At 41.4% G+C, this 24,462-nt stretch overlaps 1 protein-coding gene across 9 annotated transcripts in view; it reads right to left on the bottom strand.

Moving 5' to 3' along the window:
- fat1a (FAT atypical cadherin 1a) overlaps positions 1 to 24,462 on the bottom strand; it is a 74,757-nt gene that overhangs the window by 9,108 nt on the left and 41,187 nt on the right. For 7 of the 9 annotated variants that reach the window (XM_069193315.1, XM_069193313.1, XM_069193312.1 and 4 more), the window contains exons 5-19: positions 20,412 to 20,741; positions 19,968 to 20,178; positions 19,538 to 19,606; positions 18,866 to 19,005; positions 16,605 to 16,880; positions 16,038 to 16,248; positions 11,168 to 15,238; positions 10,329 to 10,525; positions 9,779 to 9,932; positions 6,870 to 7,103; positions 3,111 to 3,500; positions 2,729 to 2,943; positions 2,185 to 2,322; positions 1,857 to 2,000; positions 1,468 to 1,665 (exon numbers count right to left, since the gene is read on the bottom strand). In XM_069193315.1, coding sequence (XP_069049416.1) covers positions 1,468 to 1,665; positions 1,857 to 2,000; positions 2,185 to 2,322; positions 2,729 to 2,943; positions 3,111 to 3,500; positions 6,870 to 7,103; positions 9,779 to 9,932; positions 10,329 to 10,525; positions 11,168 to 15,238; positions 16,038 to 16,248; positions 16,605 to 16,880; positions 18,866 to 19,005; positions 19,538 to 19,606; positions 19,968 to 20,178; positions 20,412 to 20,741 — 6,978 coding nt within the window. The remainder of the gene's footprint in view (positions 1 to 1,467; positions 1,666 to 1,856; positions 2,001 to 2,184; positions 2,323 to 2,728; positions 2,944 to 3,110; positions 3,501 to 6,869; positions 7,104 to 9,778; positions 9,933 to 10,328; positions 10,526 to 11,167; positions 15,239 to 16,037; positions 16,249 to 16,604; positions 16,881 to 18,865; positions 19,006 to 19,537; positions 19,607 to 19,967; positions 20,179 to 20,411; positions 20,742 to 24,462) is intronic. The other 2 variants (XM_069193318.1, XM_069193314.1) reach the window with 1 other exon arrangement.

Here is a 24,462-nt window from a genome sequence, read left to right on the forward strand (position 1 = left end):
GGACAACGTCTCCCATCCCCTCTATGACAGGCTTGTAGAAATGAAGAGCACGTTCAGCAATAGACTGATTCATCCACGGTGCGACAGGGAGCGCTACAGGAGGTCATTCTTGCCTTCTGCCATAAGACTGTACAACGCATCCACCTTGCGTCTGGGCAGAGGCAACAGCGACAGTGACCTGTTTCTGGACTAAACGCATATACACATCTACTGCTACATCTGTTCTCTTTCTTTTCCTGTTTACAACCGTTTTTTTGTGCAATATATGCCAGGGACCTGTGCAATACATTTATGTATAAGCAATACATTTATATTTATATCTATATCTATATTTACATCTATATTTTATATTCATATGTGCAATATGATTTTTCTGTGTACTGTTCTGTTCTAGTTTGTTCTTTGCGTGTCCGGACTGTGAGTCACTCTTTTAGTGCACCCCTCACTGTACTGATTGTATTGTATGTATTGTATTATTATTATTATTGTATCATTCGTTACACTGTGGCTGTGTTGTCTGTGTAAAGCTGCTGTTGCACTGAAATTTCCTCACGGGATCAATAAAGTATCTATCTAAACAGCAAGCACAGGTGCCCATTACACTTGGAATGGTCTGTGTAATTAAACAAGACTGTGTATTTGTCATCTATGAGAAGACTGTCAAAACTCTTTGAAGTGTTCATCAATGTAATGCAGGTTCAATCCTGAAGCTTTCTTTTCGACTTCTGATGTAAAATCAAATGGCTAAAAAAAATCATGCGATGCTATAACAATGTTCCAACAGAAGAGGGTGCTTCAATCATTACATATTTTTATAGCCACGGTAATCTTTCATGAATTAATACAACTGACCCCCCCCCCATTGTGTGTAAAAGTACAAAAATAAAAGCAAAATTAACAACAACTTGTTGCTGGCATCCACCAGACATTTATAGGTAAAAATACATTAAAAAATGCACAGATTTTCACAGCTAGAAACAAAGGCAAAACTGAGAGTGTGCAATATTCTTCCTCCTAGAGATGTAGATTTAAAATATGAGCCCCCCTGTTTTGGAAAGAAACTCAGTCATACTAATCTCATCAGACAGCACTGTGCTTTCTGAAGCCAAAAATGTTAAGAATTTGGGTTTGTAAATTTGTGGTCTGGCAGGGGCACGATTTTAATGCTTCACAGAATTATTCAGGACACGGTGCCTTTCCGGACTGTTTGATTTTTATATTAGATTCGTATAGGAATTCCTCTTAAGAATTACATTTTAGGGCACCAACTAGTATGGCCACCATAAAAAAAAAAAAAAACTTTGTACAGCTTTCTGAAGGGTTGCACATTTGTTTCTCTTTTTGGACTGCTTATATCGCTGAATGTGCACAACCAATGCTGTAACTTGCAACCCAAAAACTGACTGCAGTGCGCAGAGGGGTTTATCATTTTCTTTACTGGAGGAGGTGGAGTGCCAGAGGCCGTACCTGAACGTGAAGGAAATAGTGGTCCTTCATTTCGCGGCTCAGCGGGATGGAGGCCGTAAGAACTCCCTGCTGGTTTATTTCAAACGCATTTCCTTCGTCTCCACTGGTGATTACAAAGGAGAATGGGGGCCCGTTGTGAGAAGCGTCTTTATCTGTTACTAATAACTGCAGCACTCTGGCACCCACGGGTCTGTTCTCCTGCAAAAAACACAAGAAGGAAGATTCAGAAAACGCTTTCGGATACACATCAAGAACGGAGACGTACACCGCACCCTCGATGGGTTAAACATATAGTCACAATTATCAGTAGACATTTTAAGTACACAGCTCTTAAAAATACAAGCCCCCCCCCCCCCCCCCCCCAGGCCTTTAAGGCAAGATGCGTTTACCTGGATGATGACACTGTAGTTGGCTTGTGAGAAGACTGGCGGATTGTCGTTCACGTCTGACACGTCTATGTTGATGACTGCCGTGCTGGACTTGGGGGTATTTCCATTGTCCGAGGCGACCACCGTCAGCGTATATCCCGAGATCTACAAGTAAAACCCAGGTTATACGTCAGGTACTGAAACAAAGCCGGGACAGCATCCAAGAAGTGCTTCAACCTTTTACCCGACGATGCCCGAAAAGCAACAGACGGAGATCAAGGTACATGAAATGAACGCTGGGACAGGAGCTGGGGATCTGATCAGCTCGTTGGGAAAAGAGCCCTCTCACCTTCTCTCTGTCTAACTGTCGCTCGAGCTTGACCTCCCCTTTGACGGGATCGATGGCGAACGGGCTTCCCTGATTCCCGTTGACGATGGAATAGCGGACGTGGTTGTTGGAGGGCCCGTCGGCATCGTCTGCCAGGACCTGAAGGAACGACACAACCGTTTCCGCCATGAGCCGCGAGGAAAACCGGGACCTGCTTCAGCAGAACATCTCTTAACACGGGTGTTCCCGTGCACACAAAATACGGATTCTGTTCTCAAGGGAAAGAGAAGGGCCGAGAACTCAGCAGTGTGATTCAAAAACCGATATTAAAATCTAATTTCCCGACTGCTCATTTAGGAACTGCCTTGTTTAAAAAACTGGAATCGTGAATTACTCTCTATTTAGAATAAACCTCAAGGGATTCCCCCCCCGAGCTTTGAGAGCAACATTTATTTTTTTTAAAACAATTCCGCTATGAAAAATATTTTAAGTAAACGATTACATTTTCAATTATGGTTATATATTAAACTTCTATTAAGCTCTGTAGAAAAAAATCAGCACATACGGCAATAACGGTTTTCCCCAGTTCAGCATCTTCGCTTATAACTGCAGAATAGACCTCCTGGTTGAAGACTGGACTGTTGTCGTTTATATCTGTCAAATTAATATTCACTGTTGCCACATCGCTAAGAGAAGGTGTGCCTCCATCGGTGGCCTCTACTGTGAGATAGTACTCGTGGGACATTTCATAATCCAGACTCTCAATCACAAAGATGTCACCTGCAGACGTGGAGAAAGAAAGAAAGCAAGCATAGGCCGGCAATTAAACCGAGACTTCAAACAGTTTATCACAGAGACTACCCCACCTGGCAGCAATTATCCTTTATGTCAATACATCTGCTACGCTCATAATGGCAACTCCAAAACAGGCCGTTAAGAGGGCATACCTGTTTCGGAGTCGATGCTAAACTTCCCGTGTTCGTTGCCACTGATAATGGAGTAAGAGATTTCCGCGTTCACTTCAATGTCTCGGCTTGCGGCAAAAACTTGAAGGATCCGGGTTCCGACGGCGACGTCCTCGGAAACGGTGGCGACGTACTCCCGTTGCTCGAACACCGGGGGGTTGTCGTTGATGTCCAGCACAGACACGACCATGGTGCAGACCGCGGAGAGCCGGCGAGGGGAGCCCTGGTCCGTAGCCCGGGCCGTCAGCGTGTACACTGCCTGCACCTCCCTGTCCAGGGGCTTCTCCAGGCTGACGACGCCAGACTCCTCGTCCACCAAGAAGTAGCCATTGGCAGAATCGACAAATGAGTACAAGATATTGCTGTTTTGGCCTGGAAAACAAAAAAAGAAGGTGAGAAAAGATTATCAATACGTCTCGTTTCGCAGGGCGGGTAACACATTTAGATGTGCGGGAGTCTCCTAACTGATTATGTGCTATTCACTCAACACTGCTTCAGATAATCGTTTTGTATTCCAGATTCCTATAATGTTGTTTAAACCATTTTTCAACAGAAGTGCATGTTTATTCCTCTGTGCTGTTACAGCTCAGCTGTATTTTTCTTAACAACTTTGCTGGAATTTTACTAAGTGCATTGAGCCAAACCACTCCACAATCTTTACTCCTCATCAGTAAACAGCCACAAACAAATTCTGTTGACTGTATTTCACAGCAACTCCTAAATCGATGTACACGTTCAGGCCCAATGAGTTCAGCTGCAATTAGAAAAAAAAACCCATTTGGCTACGAACAGAGAAATAACCGTTTATAGTCATGGTTGGTCTATGAAGTGGTATCTGTGATAAGGAGGTTTACACGGGAGGAAAACTGTGGGAAGATAATGCTGTTGTCTAGAAAGAGGAATGTTCTCCATAATTTACTCTTATCACACATCACAAAACGTTATTTTGCCACTTCATTCTTTCCTTTGTAATCCCGGGGATAAGGTTCGGCTACAGTGGCGCCATCCAGACATTCACAAGTAGTGATGCAAGTCAGCCGTCACCCTTTTAGATTATCAAAGGAAAAAGTGGAGCGTCAACGTTTCATCACCTGGTATAAATATAACCAGCTACAAAGCTTACTAGCACGGCAGTGGCAAACCACTAACGCAGACAGGGAAACAGTAAGTTCCAGGTATGTTCATGCACACACTTATCTATACTTCTAAACATGTCCAGTAGATTCGATTAAATATTATGTCGGACTTGAGCAAGAAATAATGAGATGACATAAAAAAAGACTCATGAAAAGAAAGGCTTGATCCTTCATTTTATATTCAGAATGTTTTTGGCCTTATAAAGTGCTGTGTATGTGTCAGAAACATTAATCTGTCACTGGGGTATGACAAGAAACAAATAACTAACACCCATGGACTGACTGGGTGCTGTGGGTGATGTTTATTTAACAGAGCGAGTTTTCAGCGGTAAATGTACCACAACGGAAAACACTGGCAGATGTCATTTTGTGACGCACATGATTCAAAGAATTTATCTCAGAGTCTGAGCTCAGGACCAGAAATATCAAAAACTCAGCGGAATTGCTAAAAACCAACAGATTTTTCTGCTTAGCACCTCATTAACTCTCTCATTGGGGAGTTCAGAGTGATTCATCATGCTAGTGTTTTAGCAATAATTAATGTGTTTTATCTGTTGGATTTCAGACTACTCCAGCGTACTCCTGCAACACAGGACTCAGGCACGGACAAAACGAATACCTACTGTGCTACTCTAACAGAGGTCCACTGTTACACGAAGAGGGTCAAAACAGTTAACTGAGGTCTGTTACAATGTACAACAGCATTGGAACTGGTGATATCCTTAGACCTGACAGTTTTTAAGATAACATCTAAAATGTATTGTTTACACTCCTTACCATTAATACTACTGTGACATTAAACTGGTTTGTTATATAACTGATAACATAAGGACTTTCTTATCTAATACACAAAATAAAAACAACTGCACAGAATGCACTATTCCCTGGAATTTAATTATTCATTCTACAGTAAATATTGGCATTTTTATTTGCACTGTAAATACCACTGATGATACACATGGCATGATTAATCTAATAATGCAACATTTAATTTGGCTCTTGGTAAAACTGCTCAGTGCAAACAATCTCATATCCCCTGATGACTGATTCACTGCATTTGTGAATGGGAATAAGAGAGAAGTTCAATAAAATAAAAAAAAGTATATTGCTGCTCCTTGAGAATGTAGATTTGCTTAGAATATTAGTTACTGACAAAGCAAGAAGAACTAATCCCTAACCAGTTAACTGTGAAGGCAAGAAATATACAACTAAATTGAGTTTTCTGCTTGGTGCATGCTGATTTAGGGCTTCAATAATGTCTATCAAACCATAGCACATCACACTGAAACATGCAATCAATTTTAAATTCCTCTGCGTTGTTTTTGCCGCTGTTGACACCTGCAGTTATTTAGCTGCATTTAGAAAAGATTTAACTACAGACACTGTAGCATATACAGCAAACTTGAGACTTAATTTTAATCACTGAGCCTACCATTACGATGTCACTCTTTTCTCATTAAACTTCCCTTTATATAAAATAACATACAAGCACGATCAATCTAAGTGTGATGTGATCACTATTTAATCTGATTGTGTGATCCGATCACATAATAATACACAATCACAATCAGACTGACCACTATTCCAATGATGGCAAGACAGGTGAAAAGAAACACATGGTGTACTCCAGTTAGTGCAAGAAGGCCAGCTATCTCTTTTTTACACTTCAAGAACAAAAGAGAATCAAGTGCCAAAAAGATACATTGAATAATTCTCTGCTGCTGTAATCACTGCTAAACAAGGTCAGACTCCTTACCCAGTTTAATCAGTCCAGATAAGGGCATCCAGACATATCTCAGAATTTAAGGAATGTCTTACTCTGGCATGCTGATGGAAATTAACCTCTTTAGTCTTTAACAGGAAAGACTATGGGGGGACATGTAACAGGTATTCAAAATCCTCATGGTTAGTGACAAAGGCAGCGAACAGATTCTTTCAGAATGAACTTTGAAACATAAACCAGATAACATAAGTGGGAAATGTGGAAGCATTCCTGATTTAAAACCGGACCCGAGAGGAACTTCTTAATGCAAAGAGATGCAAACAAACTACCCAGCCCATGTTGCTGAGGCCGACACCCTGTTCTGTTTTAGGAAATGACTGTATGAGATACCTGAATCAGGTATCAGCTATCTACCAAGGAAACTATATGGGCCTCCTCTCATCTGCAACCTTTCTTATGTTCTGGTGCTCAATAACCTTATCAGGAGATGCAGTCACGGACGGCGAGAAACAGAAATGTATTACCAACTTGGGAAAGACAGTGTAGTGCAGTGGTTAATACTCTGGACTGAGTGTGAGTTTCAAATCCCAGGTGGGGATACTGCTACATTACCCAGATTGCTCCAGCAAAGTCAACTGAATCAATGTGTCCCAAAACTTTTACTAAGAGGAAACAGATAAAAGTTCCAGTCAGGTAAATATTCATCTGCTGGTAAAGCTCATGGTGAAATGTCCTTCTCCCACCTAAAGAGCTCTTGTACTTCTGTTTAACACGTACGTGCACGTTCAACACTTACAGTACGTAGAACACACTTTGACACAAGGGGCTACACAAGACAGACAAAACAGGTACAGTACTCTTTCAGCAGGAACACCCTCTGACCTATGTCAGCATCTGTCGCCTGCAGCCGGGCGACAAACGTGTGCAGCTCTGTGTTTTCGAACACTGTGACGGAATAGGGGTCCGCGGTGAACTGCGGCGCGTTGTCATTCACATCTTCCACGGTCAGCACGACGTCGGCCTGGCAGAAGCGATCTCCCCCGTCCACGGCTTTCACAACCAGGTGGTAAACGTCCTCCTTCTCGCGATCGAGTGGGAGCAGTGTCCTGAGTTCACCTGAAAGAAGCATCAAGATGAACACTTCAGGCACGGATGCATATGAACACTGCTCCACACAGTTAGCGTCTTGAACGCACTCTCAGTAGTTATTTTAGCTTGATTTCACCTGTCAATGGACTAGCGGGAACTTTAAGGGGAAAAACCGAAACGTTTTGTTACAGCTTCACGTTTTTTGGTGGTGGTGGTGGGGTGATGAAAGTCAAACTTTTCAATTCAGATCGAAGTTTAATTTAGTGTCACGCACAAAGCTCTCTGTAAATGTGGACAAGTTAATATTATTTCATCTTAATGGCTAAGACGCACAGAGGCACCCAAGTAATGACTGTTCAAAGAAATCCAGTACAGAATGGTTTGCGGCTAAGAGCAATTTTAAGCAGAAGACAGTTGCCCGGGGAATTGCATCCTTAAGAATTCATTAGACTGTTTCAGGAAAAAAAAACACTTTGACAGCCCTACAAGTAATAATCCTGCTTTTCTACATAGTACATCTCCTGATACATTAACCCCGTCGGAATATGCTTGTATTTTTTTAATTTAAGTTGGTTAACTCCTATATTCCTAGTCATGCTATATCGAAGTTTGATACTTTTACAGCAACCCATTGCACTACCCTGTTTTGAGTCTACATTTAAAAAATGGATATTGACCTGATCTGATATTGATACTGAACTGTGAATTTTCGATCGATAGCTCCTTTTACTTCTGTGGCACTGTTCATCCCCACCACTTCCTCCTGCAGAGAACACGGATCAGCAGATCGGCACCAGCAGCCCCACTGCACTGTGGCCAAACTGTTGCACCAGGTGAATGAAGGGGGGATTTCAAGGAAGGCAGACTGTACCTTTAAACCTTGTTAACAGTTCACACTTCTACTGCTAAGAGCAGTGCCAAGGGATATACAATGACCAAGTAGGCAGGACCTCAGTTTAATGTCTCATCTGAAAGACAGCAACTCTTCCAGCATAGCGTCCCTGCCCTCATACTGGGAGATTAGTTGGGACATCCTGTTTCAGAGGGAGGAGTGCCACCTTCCGTTTTAACTTCAACAACTTACACCACCACTTAAAAGTCTCCTTTCCTTGCCTTGCCTGGTTTTAAAAAAGCCTGACAAGTTGCTTTTGTTAACAATCCCTCTTGCTGAAAAGCTGGTGGGAACCGAGTGAAAACCTTAGCTTGCATCCTACAACGCGATGCTTGCAACTCAGGAATCGAGATCACAGAGGTTTGGTCAGCAGTTCCCAAATCAACAGCTTCAAATTACAGACCGTAGAGAGCAGCTGGAGTGAAATCCAGAGGGGAAGCAACTCTTCTTCAGAGTTTCAATTAACAGTTCCGCTCTGTCAAAGCGGGACATGTTGTAGGTGTAAGACTAAACAGAAGGTAAGAGTTGGCACTGATCTATTATAATTACACAGAATAGATGCCTTCAGCATACACGCAGCCTCTTTCTTTGCCAAAGTCTTATGAAGGATTATTGAAGACTGTGGGTAGATGCTTGTTCTGGTTGCATATGCTAAGCATATTATTTAAAAAGAAACTCCACACCGCAGCGCAAGGCTTGTATTGAGACAGCTCTGCTAGAATGTACTGAGCAAAATTGCTTTTCAAAATTCAAACATTTGTCATTCTGTAGGACCTTCACTATTTTAAATGTCGTAGTAAAGTATAAACTTTACTAATATTAATGTAACTCCCACTTTATTCTATAAAGCTATACTATCATTTTTTTAGCGCAACATGAGGTTAGCATCATGACAGCAGAAGGCCTAACTGACTTTCATAAAAGTCTATCAAATGGATTTTTAATCTGGATGGTAAAGACAGTCAGCTGCATATTACTGCAATCAGTATGCAGGCCATTTGAACCTTGTTCTCCAAGTGTGCATGCAAATGTTAGTTTCTTTGGAAAGTCATTTTATAACTTAATTTATAAATACACCAGCAAATCTGTCAACCTACAGGCAAACAAGAAAATTCATAAATTTTCCAAGCTGTTTAGTACATTTATAAATAAACCAGTACCTTTACATAATTATTTCAGTCAATCTAAATAAAAATCCAGGACAGGAGATTAATCAAGCATTTTTCCAGTTTTCATTAGTTATTAATTAAGATGAAACCTAAAATCTGGACGAATCCACAACCTTCCAAGTGCACATTCTCCACATTCTTTGAATTTATTCCTACTCTTGATACAATGCAACAAAGTTAGTTTTAGCAATAAAAATTCAAGTACATTCAATTTTACATATAAATAAATGTAAAACTTTTTTTTGCGAAGTATCATCACTGGATGAAATAAAAACCACCTCTCCAAACAATCACTTTTTTTCAAAACGCAAAATTCACTCCTAGTAAATAGCAGCAATTTGATGATTTTGAGAAAACATCTTACATAACTAAGGATAAAATCTTTTTAGTGTTCCTTTTCTATATTCAATAGCACACATTGGAGAAAAGCAGATGGAAACACTTTATGACGACAATATTTGGTGAAACAATACGCCACCAATTTCTGTAAATATGCTTAGGCTACAGACATTACAGAGAAAGTGATGCACAAAGTTTTTGCTTTTGTCTGCACCAGCCATTAAGTTCCTGTTTCGCCTTAGATAATACCTGCTGCTGCATGATAGTGAATGTTAGGATTTACATTGAACAAAACAACTTACCAGTATCTACATCTATGCTGAACTTTTCTGATCCAGTCCCAAAGAGCTTATAAGAAATCACAGCATTTGAACGGATATCAGCATCCGTGGCAGAAACCTGAAGGATGAGCTTGCCTGAAGGTGCATCCTCTGGGACCGTCTCAGTGTACAGTGTCTGGAAAGTACCACAGGTTGTGGAAGTTAAAATGGACATACTATTAATATTAGAAGCATTTAACAAAACACATTTACGATTGTAATCACCGCAACATTTCAAATGTACATTTGCGGTGATGCAAAAGAAAGCATATCTTTCTAAATACTGTATATTGTGTGAGGAAATCTTTCACGAACAATGTAGGTTTAAATTGATCAAAACCTTTTGTCGATATTAGTAGTACGTAGCTGAGAGATTCATCCTTTTTGAATACTAGTAAAGCATGAGAAATTTATTCCCCCCCGAACCAGATTTCTAACCCTTGAGGAAAAGTGATGTAAATTCACATCTTTTCCATGTGAAAACCAGCAGAATGAATGTCATCCACAGATATTCCAACCTTTGGAAACAAACCTTTTCACAAACAGGGCTGTTGTCATTTGCATCAAGGACCTTGACCTCTACCACAGCCTTTGCCACAAATGTCCCATCAGTGGCTGTGATATTTAAGAGGTAATTGTCTTTCTCTTCTCTGTCCAGGGGCTTTCTTACAGAGACCTTCCATTCATTCTGAATGTGTTCAATAGCAAATTGTCCCAGAGGGTCTCCGCCTGAAAAGTCAATGGAAAAGTGTCATTCAAATTAATGCCACAATTTAGCTCGTATGTAGGACCAGAGAAGCTTATAACACGACTGAGGTCCCTTTAAAGCAACAGAACCTGAAGGGCTGGGAGAAACTGTTCAACTGGTTCAGTTAATCCAACCAGCAGCTGTTTAGCTTGTTAAGAGCAGAGTTGGAATGAAAATCAATGTCAGAAGCCCCAGCCCTTCAGGACTGGGACTTGGCGCCCTTGAACTGCAGTATCAGATCTGCAAACATTGAGGACACCTATTTATTTGTTGTTTTGTGCTCTGCATTTCATCCGAAATAAGATGCAAATGTCCACTTCTCATCATAGGCCTGGATAACGAATTTGACATCATTCCAACCACACAAGCTAATTAGCTTCAGGGGTTGCATTTTCCTAGTTAATTAGAGTAATTAAGAGCACTATCCTCAAACGAAATAAACTCCAAGCCACTATGATCCATCTTTTGGATTGTTTCCAGTGTTAACATACGAGAAGCGATAAGCCTGGACCCCTCTATTTTATTTAAAACGTTTTCCTATCAAGAACCGCTCCTCCTAGCCCACTCGCACCTATTCCAAGTCTCCCTGACGCCTGGGTACAGAATCTCACGACAATGATTACCTGTAATGTAGTAGCTGACTTGTTGGTTGATTTCTTCCGAGTCGGCGTCGGTGGTGCTGAGGATGGCGATGACTCCGCTCGGTGGGGGGTCGTCCTCGCTGACAGTCCCCTTGTAGATCTCCGCGGTGAACCGTGGGGGATTGTCGTTCACGTCGGCGACAGTCACCTCTACCTTGGTGCTGGCGGTCAGCTGCACCTTCTCTCCTCGATCAGAAGCCACCACAGTCACAGAGTACTTGCTCTGCTTCTCATGGTCGAGCTCTTTGAGTGTCGTAATCCATCCGGTCTCACTGTTGATGGCAAACAGCTCCAGGATCTCCTCCGTTTCTTGGTTCTGATCCAGGCTGTACATAACCTGGCCATTAGTTCCAGAGTCCACATCATTTGCTCTCACTTGAATCACTTGAGTTCCCCCAGGTGAGTTCTCCACTACAAATGCCTTATATGGGTTGGACTCAAACTGAGGGCTATTATCATTGACATCCTTTACTTGAATATTTATTTCTACAGTGGACACAACTTCATTACCTCCGTGGTTACTCTGCGCTAGCAGTGTAAGCTGGTACCATTTTGTAGTTTCGTGATCAAGGTTCTTTTCGAGTTTCAGCCTCCCACTGTCCCTGTCAATGACAAAGATCTCACCTTGGTTACTCTCTGGAGTATTCCCTTTCGCAAGGCTATAAAACACAGGCTGTTCACTCTCTGCCTGAATGACATCAATCTCTGATCCAACAGCGAGGTTTTCAGAGATTGCAAATCTGTAGTGTGGCTCTACAAATTTAGGCACTGGCTCTTCGGGGGCAAGAATTCGGATATATACTGGGATGATAGATTCCCTTGGAGGGTTCCCAGCATCCTTTGCCCTCACATAAAAAGCATAGAGATCATTTTCAAGTCCAATTAAGCTTTCTTTGGTAACGATTATACCGCTGAAAGGATGAATTTCAAAATTTTCTTCTACGTTTTCCAGGTCTGCTTCAATGGTATAAGCAATATCAGCGTTGCTTCCTTCATCTGCATCTGATGCTGCAATTTTAACGACTGTAGTCCCCCGTGGGACATCCGATGCTACGTTGACCCTGTACTCCGCTGCTCTGAACTGTGGGGCATTGTCATTGACGTCGGTAAGAATGACATTAACAGTACAAAACCCCACCTTTCCACCTCCATCTTTTGCCATTAGACTGATTGCGATCACCTTCTCCGCTGTGTTCTCACGATCCAGGCTCTCAAGGGTGAAAATCTGCCCATCCTCATTGACAGAGAATTTGTCCCTGGCAAAGTCGTTCACAATGTAATAGGTGATGTGTCCATAAGTACCGGAATCCTCGTCTGTTGCCGTGGCTTCGGCAACCAGTGTTCCAACGGGGGAGTTCTCAGAAAGTTCCACCACGTAATCAATCTGATTGAAAGAAGGACTGTGGAAGTTTGCTCCAATAACCGTAACCCTGACCTGAGCCGAGCTCCGAAACACACCATCCGACACCGAGACGTTCAGGTTGTAAGAGGCCTCCATCTTCTGCTTCCGGTGGTTGGAAATGGCAATGACTCCGCTCTTCCTGTCTATGTCGAAATTCTGGTTCTCGTTTCCCGCGAGGATGGCATATTCGAGCTTCCCGGCGTCCGAGCTGTCGGCGTCCGACGCCTGCACGTGTGTTACGAAATGCCCGCGGGAGGCAAGCTGGCTGACAGTGGCCTCGTAAAGCTGCTGAGTGAAGACTGGAGGGTTATCATTCAGGTCGGTGATGTGCACTGTCACGGGTACATCGCTAGTTAGGGCGGGCACGCCACCGTCCACAGCCCTCACTAGCAGGTTGTGCTGTGCTCTTTTCTCGTGGTCCAACATTCTGGCTGTCACTATAACCCCACTCTCGCGATCTATGCTGAAGTAATCGGAGTTCTTTCCGTCTTCTAATAACTGGTACGAAACGACTTTGTTGCTACCAGAATCCGAGTCCGTAGCAAATACCTGCAGCACCGACGTGCCAATTACAGAGGCTTCTGAAAGCCTAACGTTGTACGACTTCTCTTTAAACGCGGGAGGGTTATCATTGACATCTTCCAAGATAACGTCCACAAAAACTTCAGAGTGCGCCCCAGTTAAAGAGTCCGTTGCTCGCACATTCAATTTGTAGGCAGGGTGTGTTTCGAAATCCAGCGGAGCAATTACGTGTATGACTCCGGTGTTGAAGTTGATCGAGAACTGCCTGAAGGGGTCTCCTTCTGTGATGCTGTACACTATGCGAGGCCCTTCCAAGCTGCTTGCCTGCACGTGTGCCACTGGAGAATGCCGCTGAATATTCTCCGGAATTTCAATATTGTAAAATGGTTTTTCAAACACCGGCATGGCCTTGTTAACTATTGTAATTGGTACTTCAACCACTGCAGAAAGGGCTGGTTCTCCTCCATCTTTGGCCACAACAGCAATGACGTACTCGGTGGCCAGAGATTCCTGCTCAAAGGGCTTCTTCAGTGTGATCTCACCCTCAGGACTTATCTGAAAATACTCGTGATGTTCTTTCAGGTGGTAGTGAACCTCGCCGTTTCTGCCGATATCTTCATCTACCGCCGTCACCTGCCTAATCACATGGCCGGCCTCAGCGTCCACCTGCACTAGAGCGTAGTACGGCAAATTAACGAACTTTGGTTTGTTGTCGTTCTCATCCTCCACCGTGACCTTCACGAGCATGTGAGCAAGTCCAGCCGACCTCTGCTCCTTGGTCACTTCCACAACTATCTCATAGACATCTTGCTCTTCACGGTCAAAGGGTATGCCCGTGGTGGACAGGACCCCAGAGGTACGGCCAATTTTAAACCTTCTGTCTGGATTTAGAATCGTATAAAATAGCGGCTCATTTATTTGGTGGCCTACTGACGCAATAACAGCAATACTTTTGGGCTCCAAGGAGTTCTCCTGAACTGAAGTAGTGTATGAGCTCTGTGTAAACTTGAAACCACTTTCCTTATTTTCTCTCACGTTTATTTTTACGGACGCCGTGCTTGCAAATTTTCCATCAGAGACTCTAACAGTGAGCTCATACCTGCTTCGCAAGTGGGAAGTGTTCTGAATAGAAATGACACCCACATTTGAGTCGATCTTAAATTTTTCTCCTATGTTGCCATCTGAGATGGAGAAGATCATTTTTGAATTCGGTCCAGAATCAGGATCTGTAGCGTTTAGTGCAATAACTTTCACTCCTTTGTACGTTGGAAGCAAAACAGATGTTTCATACATTTCTTTACTAAACAGTGGAGAGCAGTCATTAACATCAACAACCTGAATTGTAACATTGGCTGCGGTCTCAGCAAATAAGTAAGGGGCTCCCATATCATGGACCTGCACTGTGAAATGGAAAATACTATTCTGCTCATAATCCAGGGTCGTTACAAGGCGAATAGCTCCTGTGCTGGAATCAATAGCAAAATAGCTGTGGGCAGATGGTTCAACAATTTGATAAACCAGCATAGCATTTGTTTCTCTGTCAGCATCTATGGCTCGGATAACAAGCGGTGAGTTCTCTCTCGTTAAAACGACGCTGTTCACTGGAGCAGCTTCGCTTATCATCCCTAAGAATTCTGCTTGCGTGAAGACCGGAGCGTTGTCATTCTCATCTCGGAGATGAATCAAGAGGGTCGCATTGTTTGACAGCCCAGCCATGTTTGTGCCCTGAACTGTCAGCCTGTATGAAGGCACAGTCTCATAGTCAAGTGTTTTTTGCGTGATGACGATGCCGGAGTTCGGATTAATGTCAAATACACCGTCGAAATTCCCATCCTTGATTTCATAGAAAACAGATGACTGACTTGATGCTGAAACTAAGCCAACAAAGCTCCCGACCAGTGCACTTTCGCTGACTTCTGCAGAGAACTCCTTTTTAGCAAACCTGGGTTTTGCATTATCTGAGATGGTGACAGAAATGTGAACAGGTGTCACCACACTTAGCGGAGGATGGCCTTTATCTGTTGCTTTCACTGTGAGCTCAAATTGATCCTTACTGCTCTGATCAAGCTCCTTTGCTACTGTAATAGTGCCAAGAAGGGGATCGATAGCAAACGAATTTGCAACATTTCCTGTAAGAAAAAAAGAGCTATTACCGTATGAAAATCAATGCCTGTTTTTCTTTTGAATAACCATGCATCTCTACATTAATAGCGGCGTGTAATTTATGTGGCCTGATGCTTACAAATTAAATTACAACCATGAAGAGATTATGCACAAAGCCAAAACTAACAGCTTTCATTAGCATAATTCTAATTTCTGAGTGACAATTGCAACAGATTTACTCTTGCTATAATTGTGTAATTGCACAGAATTTAGTTCCTTATCGTTTCTTCAATACAGAAGTAATTAACAGCTTTTTACACTGCCGGGTCCTGAAACTAATCAACTACCACCCCCCTTCAGCTGTTTGGTATTCCAATCCTGTCAGCTTCGGAAAGACAGTTGTTCTCTAGCTGTTTTACTTCAATTAGCTTTAGTCATTTCAAATATCTAAAAAATGCGCATTCTATAAAACAGCACTGCCATCAACTATGCTATCCACCCCCTAATGCTGTCATTTATCTTGAACAACAATGGTGGGAAAATAAGATGCTATTTCCCATGAACTCCTACAGACAATTAGATGAAAAGGGACTACAGTGCTTCACTGCATTTTCTGACTCATACTTCACACTACATTTCCAATAACCCATTCATAACCGACGCATGTGGGACGCTAAACCCAGACGCCTTTTGGCTGACCTTTGTCACAAGTGACATTAGTGTAATTCTGTAATTCATGATGTACATATGCTTCTCAAACTCTTTAAAGGCTCTATAGAGGCACACGTTTTGTTTGATGAACTTCTGGCCAAATTCAAGACCAACCTGACTCTATGCTGTAAACAATCTCCGCGTTTTCTCCCTGGTCCCTGTCCAGCGCGGTGACCTGCAGCACTGCAGATCCCACTGCGGCTGATTCATACACACGGCCTTTGTATGGGGAGCTCGTAAACCAGGGAGCGTGGTCGTTGGCGTCTTCCACGTCGATGATAACTCTGACAAGGTTGCGCTTCACAGGAACGTCCTGATCCCGAACCTGAAGGCAAAAACACAAAGTTACAAAGCTCTAAGGGAGGGGATGGGGGAGGAGGGTCATCACGTCTAAAAAAGAGACGTAACATGCAACATTTCAAGTTTTTTTTTGTTACTGACTATTCTGTGTGCGTCAGTGCTACACATCAATAAACATAAAACAACAGAATTCTCCAGCAGAAAAGGAAAAACCAAAGACAAGCTCCGATGGATTTGAAAGGCAGAACTGAAAGAAGTACGAAAAGATCAATGTGCTCTCACAACAGAGATCCAGTTCAGTCAGGAAAGCTATGCTCAATTTAAACATCCAGTTGTTTAACAGAAGTGGGGAAGGAAAAAACATACTATTTCACAACTTACCATCACGGTTAGGACATGTTTGTGCATGGTCTCATGGTCCAGTTTCTCAGCAGTGTACAGTATGCCTGTTCCTGGATCCAGGCGAAACTTCTTCAGGCTGAAGGGATCTGTGCTGCTTTGAAGTGTGTAGATCAACTTGTTCTTCTCATCTTTGTCAGTTGCACTGATCTGCAAAATCTCTGTATCCGGCACTGTGTCCTCCGAAATGCTGACTTCATATTTTGGTTGGGAAAATTCCGGCCGATGGTTATTTGTATCAATTACTCTGATAAACACCTGTTAGGTAAAGAGACAAACATCTGAAACACTTCCTGTGATAGCTCACAATACCAATCAAAATGGGAAAAAAAACTAATGTACTGTGTATTGATTTATGGTCCTTTAAAGGGTAGGGGTATTTTAATTTACTATTTTTTTTAAATTAAGGAAACAAAAAGACATGACTTATCAAGTGGAACCACTAACCACTAAACTAGTAGGCAGAATGCATCCGAAAAGGCAAATTTCAGAAGAGTTCAGATAAAGCAGAACTGTGAATGAACACTCTGCAACAACAGCTGTTCAACCTAATCAGTCAGGTTAAATGGATAAATACTGAATCAACACATCTGTCTTCGCAGGCACGGAAAACAAAACAAAGGAATAAAAGACTTTGTGAAAAACTTGCGATCAATCTAATGTAATATCCACCAGCAAACTACATTGTGTTGCAGTGATATTATATACCTTTCCAGAGCATACAACCAACATCTAATAGTTCAAAAGTATTAAGAAAAAGATAGAGCTCCTAATGTGGAAAGACAGCAGGTACAAATTCCTTCAAATCCAGCACACATACAGCTAAGCTTGTTTCCCCGTGTTTGACACATAATCCCTGTGAATGAGATATGACTAAAGGTCAGGTAATACTCAATCCACAGCCAATCTAATCATATTCGCTATCTTGTACTGGACCGGATACCCAAAGCTCCGGGGGTGCACTGTCTCCCCCAGACTCCACTTGATGACCTGTGTGATCTCCTGGAGAAGGTCAAGCCTGTTCAATCCCAGAGAGTCCACATACTCCCAGTCAGGGAAAGAATAACCCACTATCCACGCAATGCCTCGTGGACGTAACCTTGTCAGGCAACAGCAGCAGCTGAAAACCTTGACAAACAGCATTAAGGCTTCATGACATGGCCAATCCAAGGAATGAGCTGTTCAGATAGTCCTGCCAGGGAATTCCATAGAATAATCAGCCACAATGTCCGCTAGCTGTCAAATGCTGAATTTAAATTCATATTGCACATGAAACATTGCAAGAAAAGAAGGGCTTGGCTAAATGCAAGCTTATTTAAATGGAAATCAGATTTAACAAAACTTCACTATAACATTTAATAAAGTTTCATCTGCTTTTCCCTTTTATACTATAAAAAAAGTGATACTGAGTGACTTTCTTGAGTGATGAAGTGATGAAAAGAATGATCACAGACAATTGTATTATCAAAACTCGTTCAAAATGAACTATTTGTACTGAAAAAAATATGCATGCGATTACTTAAGCAAAGGAACGCAGATGATTAGAGGGAGAAGGGGAAAATAAACATTTAAATCAACACATTTTTTAAAATCTCTCTATTTAAAATTTTATGATTATTTAAAGGTGTTGACAACCCCTAAATGAGTTTCCACAGCTGACTAGGACTCGGAACAAAACACACCTGCTTCGAACAAGACAATAAGCATGATATGCTGAAGGCCCTTTCTTTTAGTGAGAGAGACATTTCTGAAATGGCAGAATTCAAAAGCTCACATTTTCATGTGTGAAACACACTAGCAATGTAAAATCAGGATTCAAGTGTAGATTCAAAGAAATGGGGTGCCGCTTACACCTACATTATCTGTTATTACATAAAGCTGTGTGAAGTCATGTCTTCTAAGTTTTATAAGTACAAGTTCTCCATCATTACTGAAAAGTAATCAAGGTTTGTATTGCCAAGTACAGCTACAAATCCGTATTAAAAAAATTGCAAAACCTTTTACAATACTACTGCACAAGACCACTTCCCATATTCTTATGAAAGACAAAAGTGCTTACAACGATACACGATAATGGAAGAATGATAACACCTCCTTTAAATGGCTTACAAGATAATACCCTTTCTCCTAAACCATTGTAAGTGCACTACAACACATGTACCCCACCTCATGACATTAATATCAAAAGAAGGATCTGCTACGAAGTCTATTTTCCATAAACATTTAATTAGCAATTCAATTACCTGGGTGCTGATAGATTTGGTTCCATCTGTTGCCTCTACTGTCAGGTTGTAATTTGATTTCTGTTCTGCATCAAGGGGTCTAGCAACAATGATGGTTCCACTGCCCTTGCCCACATCAAACCGGCTGTCATAGTTGCCACCTGGTTTATGTAATGATAATTGACAAAAGCTTAAGAGTCATTTCGTAGCATGTAGGTACAGAAAATACAGATGCGTCAATGCTCTGGGTGCAACTGCACCAGAAAATTCAATGTAAAAATAGTCAGGACACCTTTAAGAGAAGTATACTATAGAAAAACGTATATAACACAAACTTTGCCAAACTTCATTAACCATTAACTATTTTTTTATGTGCATGCTTCTAAAAAAGAAAAAGAAATGCTCTTGAAGCACTTTAAAGATAGGATATAACCAAATTAGGCCATAATGTATAGCTAAAATAAATATTTACTTCTGCAAAAGCAGGTGTATGTTACATGCTGCATAGACATTACAGAGGAATGGAAAATAAGATTTATGCAGGAGTCAGTGCTTAAGTTTTCACCTTTTTTTTAGTTTGTGGAAAAGGTTAAGATACAGTGCACCTCGAAGGAGTACTACAAAGTGTTACAAAGCAACAGACAAGATCTCAAAAGATACAATGGCTGTAAATTATGAGATCTCAGCAGATACCTTCTGCTGTACAGTTCAGGTCACAAGCCATCTGAATGATGTAAAACACTTCTTTAGCCTGTTTCCCTCCTTGTACATCCCAAACACAATCCAAAAGAAAGGAAAGGAAATTGGAAAGCGGAAAAAAACACACAGAGAAACATGTCAGTCAAGGGCAGGCTTGTTAGGAAGAGGAAGAGAAGGCAAGTTATAACAGCAAAAGATATTAACTGCACAAGAAAAGTAACACATCATGCAAAGAGAGCAATAAAGAGGTCAAACCAGAGATCACCTCACATCTTGAGATTTATGAGGGATTCATGCCCTAATGTTTATCATAAAAGACAATCTACTAAGTAATGGGAATGTCCTCTCTTGCTCTGAATTGAAGAGAAAATCAGCACTCTGGCATAAGTAAACCGGGCCCCGTGCTTAGCGACTCCTTTCTTACCAGTGATGTCAAACCAAAGAGGAATGTCGGGGGGCTCATATGTTATAACGCCAACCATATGTGCGATGGGATCGCTCTCCATTACGGAGAACGAAAAAAACGGCTCATCGAAGGCCAGCGGGTCCGCGGACGGCGGGGGTTTGGAAATCCATTCGACATGCAGCCGGCAGGTGGAGGACTTCTGGGGGCGGCCGTTGTCCACAGCTTTAATCTGTAACGGTATAAGAGGCCTTTCACTCGGACATCGAACTGCGACCTTGTATCATTAATGACATGAGACACAATTACAGAGATATCAGGCATTAAAGGGCTCCCAGTCGCACATCTTGGGTCTAGGCTGGAATACAGAACAACGAACCAAAGAGAAGGAAATGTACAACATGCTTTTACCACTCCTGAGAAAGCATAATGAACACAGATATACAGCTTTCTAAGGTAACGTACCGTAAGAATGTCATAGTCTCCAGCTGAAGAAAACTTCTTGGAGGACACCAGCCCAGTTTTGGGCTCAATGAAGAACTTGCCCTGCTCGTCGCCTTCCTCGATGCTGTAGGATATTTCCGCGTTGGGGCCCTCGTCTTTATCGGCCGCGATCACCCTGTACACGGGTTCCCTCTGGACAGATCTCTCCCGGTCGGGCTTCTCGCGCTCTGGGAGTTTGATCTTGTAGATCTTCTCCAGGAACTGAGGTTTGTTGTCATTTTCATCCAACACTTTCACCACCACTCTCACCACAGCGGATTTTGGAGGAATGCCGTTATCAAGAATTGTGACCTGTGACGATGAGAAACAAAAGAGCGACAGTGAACATTACTATACCATTTTATTGCTTACACTTTAATAGTGCCTTTCTGGACACTCCACTCAAAGTGCTTTACAGGTCATGGGGACTCCCATTGTGAAAGAGGTTCAACTCCCCCGTACTTTTTAAAATTAGGGTAATAGTTGGACCTGTAAAAATCTTTTTATTGAAGCACCAGGGAAGAGGTCATAGAGGAACCCGAGGAACAGTTAAAACATCTAAGATCGCCAGCAAAAAAAAAAGTTACAACAAAAACTCTGAATTTGACTTCTGTGACACGAATGAGATAATCAAAAGCTGGAGAAGCGCTCCAAGCCGCTGAGCAGGAATCTGAATTTTATGGACACCGATGAGGTCTGCGTGTGCGGAGCTGCGGAGAGTGAGTGTCACGCAGTGCCGCTGAAACCTCTAGTGAAATATGGAGGTGGTTAACATGTGGTGTGGAGAGTTTGGAAAACCTGTGGGAATTAACAGAACTCTTGACAACAGAAAAGTAAGAATAAGTTCTCTAATGTCATGCTGATCCCTTCTGGCCTCACAGAGGTTTCCCCTCCTCAGCAAGGCAATGATCCGAGACACACGGCCAAAACAGAAAGGCACTATTTGCCAACAAAAGGAACAGCTGGAGCTCTAAAATTACTAGAACAGCCACCAAAATGTCCAGACATAAACTCCATTGAAGCCACCTGGGATTATACAGAAGCTGAAAAGAACAAAGAGGCCATTACAAACTTAGACCAATTCAGGACTGTTCTCCAAGAAATCCAGACAGAGATAACACAGGGAATAATTTAATAGTACACTAGTAGAATGCTCAGAAGACTACAAGCTTAGCAATATGCCAAAGAGAGACATACAACATTTAAAAAAATGCGGTGATATGATATAGTTTGGCTTGGTGCTGGCTGTGGTGTTTTGTTTATCCACAAACCAACACTTTTACATATGAGAATACATGTTTTCATAGTAGTGCGACTGTATATAAGAAATGTCATTTCACTTCCTATTTATCACACACCTTACAGTCGTTTTACTGTCAACTTTTTGATTCAGAGGAACTTTTTAATTCTTAAAAAAAACCACACCTTTTAGTTCAATATGTCTTACATTTACACAGTGTTCTATTTAATAGTATTGTACTTTGTTTAGCTTGTAAATATTTTTTACCATGACTGCACATGTAAGCAGACAATCACTTATAAAACTATTAACCCATGCGAATACAGAAATCTAAAACCTCCTTACAGGCCACTGGAAGAAGTTTAAGATAACACATTTGGAAATGTCTTGACCCATCTCATCAGGAAGTTCAAAGCTAATGGAATGGTTGTTACACCACTAGGAACTGAATGTAAATAGTAATTTATGTAATCACCTAAGTACTTAGTAGTTGCTTTAGTACATTATATGCAAACGAGTGGTCAGTCAAAGGGCAGTAATTGCAAACTTTCATCAGGAAACAATGTCCCTGCGGTGACCATTCGAAGCCGGGCACATGACTCTGCCTGCCGGTGCCTGAACTCCTTGGCAACACAGACAGAAAAGACACTAAAAGAATCTACCAAACAGCAACTGAGCGACTCCCAAGTCCAATGGCACCACATGACAGGGCCGCTGAATGAAACAACTGAGCTTTTTTTAACAACGTCAGAAGTAGCCTGATTAGTACAGAAAGGCAAAGTTCACACTGAAAAATAATGCATTCCCACATGTGAAAAACAGACATTGATCTGTTCTGCAATTAGTATAGCATTTTTAGAAAAAAGGACAATTATGTTTTAAGTTATTTCTGCAACACTGAATACTGAAAGTGCACTTGCATGTTTTTTTTTTAAATTAAAACCAAATTTCACCAACATAGTAACAAGGTACACACACAACTTATGAAACAGTGCAGAAACAAAGGTATTTTACAAACACTGTTATCATCATTTTTAGTAATCAATGGCATCAAGCTTCCAAAATGTGTGTAAATGGGTTCATTTCGAATTGTCTTCCGGTTTGTGCATCACTGTTGATATGGAACTGATCAATGTTTGGATAGACTCTGGAGAGAGTACTAACATACTATACAGACAGTAAAACATTGCTGTTCATATTTAATGACATCACCGTAATGTAGCATCAAATTGTATTTTGTATATAATGCATTATTTATGACTTTTCTTTCTCTTCTTGCATCTCTTATTTTGAGCACACCACAACAAATTCCTAAGAACCCAAACGTTTTAGTTTGGTAACGAAGTTGTATTTGACTTTGATGCAGTATTATAATATTATATATAATATGCACTAATGTTGCACTTAAGCCCAGGCCCAAAGCAAGAAGGATGAATGATCACTGGACCAAGGAAAGGGTGTCAAAAACATTCGAATGACAAGCGAAATGTATACAGCCTCTCTTTTTTTGGGCTGTGGATGTAGTTGAGCATTTTTTCCACTTCGAAATTCCAAATGTCCTTTGGATCCATCTTATCAGCTGTTCAAAAGCCTTCTCAGACTAAGCGATACAAGATGCATTCTTTTCCTGCCTTTTTCGAGTCGCTGAAAGGATTTCTACTCAATATGAACACCCTTTTTTTTAAAGTCTAATAAAGCAATCATATTGCTTTTCCTTTATGTTCGATCCATCTAAGTTAATCCTACACTTACATTTAATTGTCTCGTCAATTCAAACACATTTCTGAATAATGTCAGAATATATCATGGTTTTTAAAGTGAAATACCATGCATACAAATGGTCTGTTGAACATAAAGCTAATAGTAAGTTACTGGTGCAGCACAACAAATCACTATATATATTTAAAAAAATGTTTTGTAAATGTCTTTATTTTTGTATTACTGTCTGTTACCTATTTCTGTCCCCCTGCACTGTAAGGCTTAAAAAGGGGGGGGAACGAAGAGAGAAATCAAGTAGCTTTTCGCACCATCTGGTCAGTATTTCTACAAACACAATTAGTCAGATAGCTCCACGCCATTTGGCACAGGCTGTGATTAACACCATTCTGTGGTGCTGTTTTGGAACAAACCACGACTGTTCCAGAGCTGCTAACACGGGACTGATTAAACATGACAGGGCAACTTCTAGACTACCATTCTCTTTCCAGGGGTGCAGTGGGGCGTCTCATATACGTATAAGAGTGAAGACAGGCTTTTGTAACCAAAGGGAAGTGCGTGCATATTGATCCGACTACGTGTCTTTGAGAAAAATGCAGACCTTCAACAGGGAAACAACCATCCATTAGACAGCTCTGTCGCGATGGGAACAGGTACTGTAGCCAATGATCAGAAACATTAGTTAAACAGAGACAAGGGTTTTACTTCAATATCTCCAGAATACTTTGACAACCAAGGATCATAATCTAAAGGGAGACAAACGACTATTGTGGTGATTACAGATGCTTGCAAACTCTCAAATGTTATTTCTGACTAAATAATGGACTTGTTAGGAAGACGGTATTCATTTTATGATGAAAAAAGTTCTAGCGTGGAGGGAAAAAAATCTGTAATGAGAAAATATGAAGTGTGCTCTAAATTGGCACAACAAATTTTATTCACATACTAATGTAGAAATTATTTCAGACTACATATTTTAAATTCATAATATATTTTCTAAATATTGGAATTTTACCAATGCTTTTCTCAATATTAAGTAAATATACAGTATATTAAGAGGCAGTAGAAAATGACTAA

This window comes from Lepisosteus oculatus, chromosome 1 (genome assembly GCF_040954835.1).
Source record: "Lepisosteus oculatus isolate fLepOcu1 chromosome 1, fLepOcu1.hap2, whole genome shotgun sequence".
Classification (NCBI taxonomy): Eukaryota; Metazoa; Chordata; class Actinopteri; order Semionotiformes; family Lepisosteidae; genus Lepisosteus; species Lepisosteus oculatus.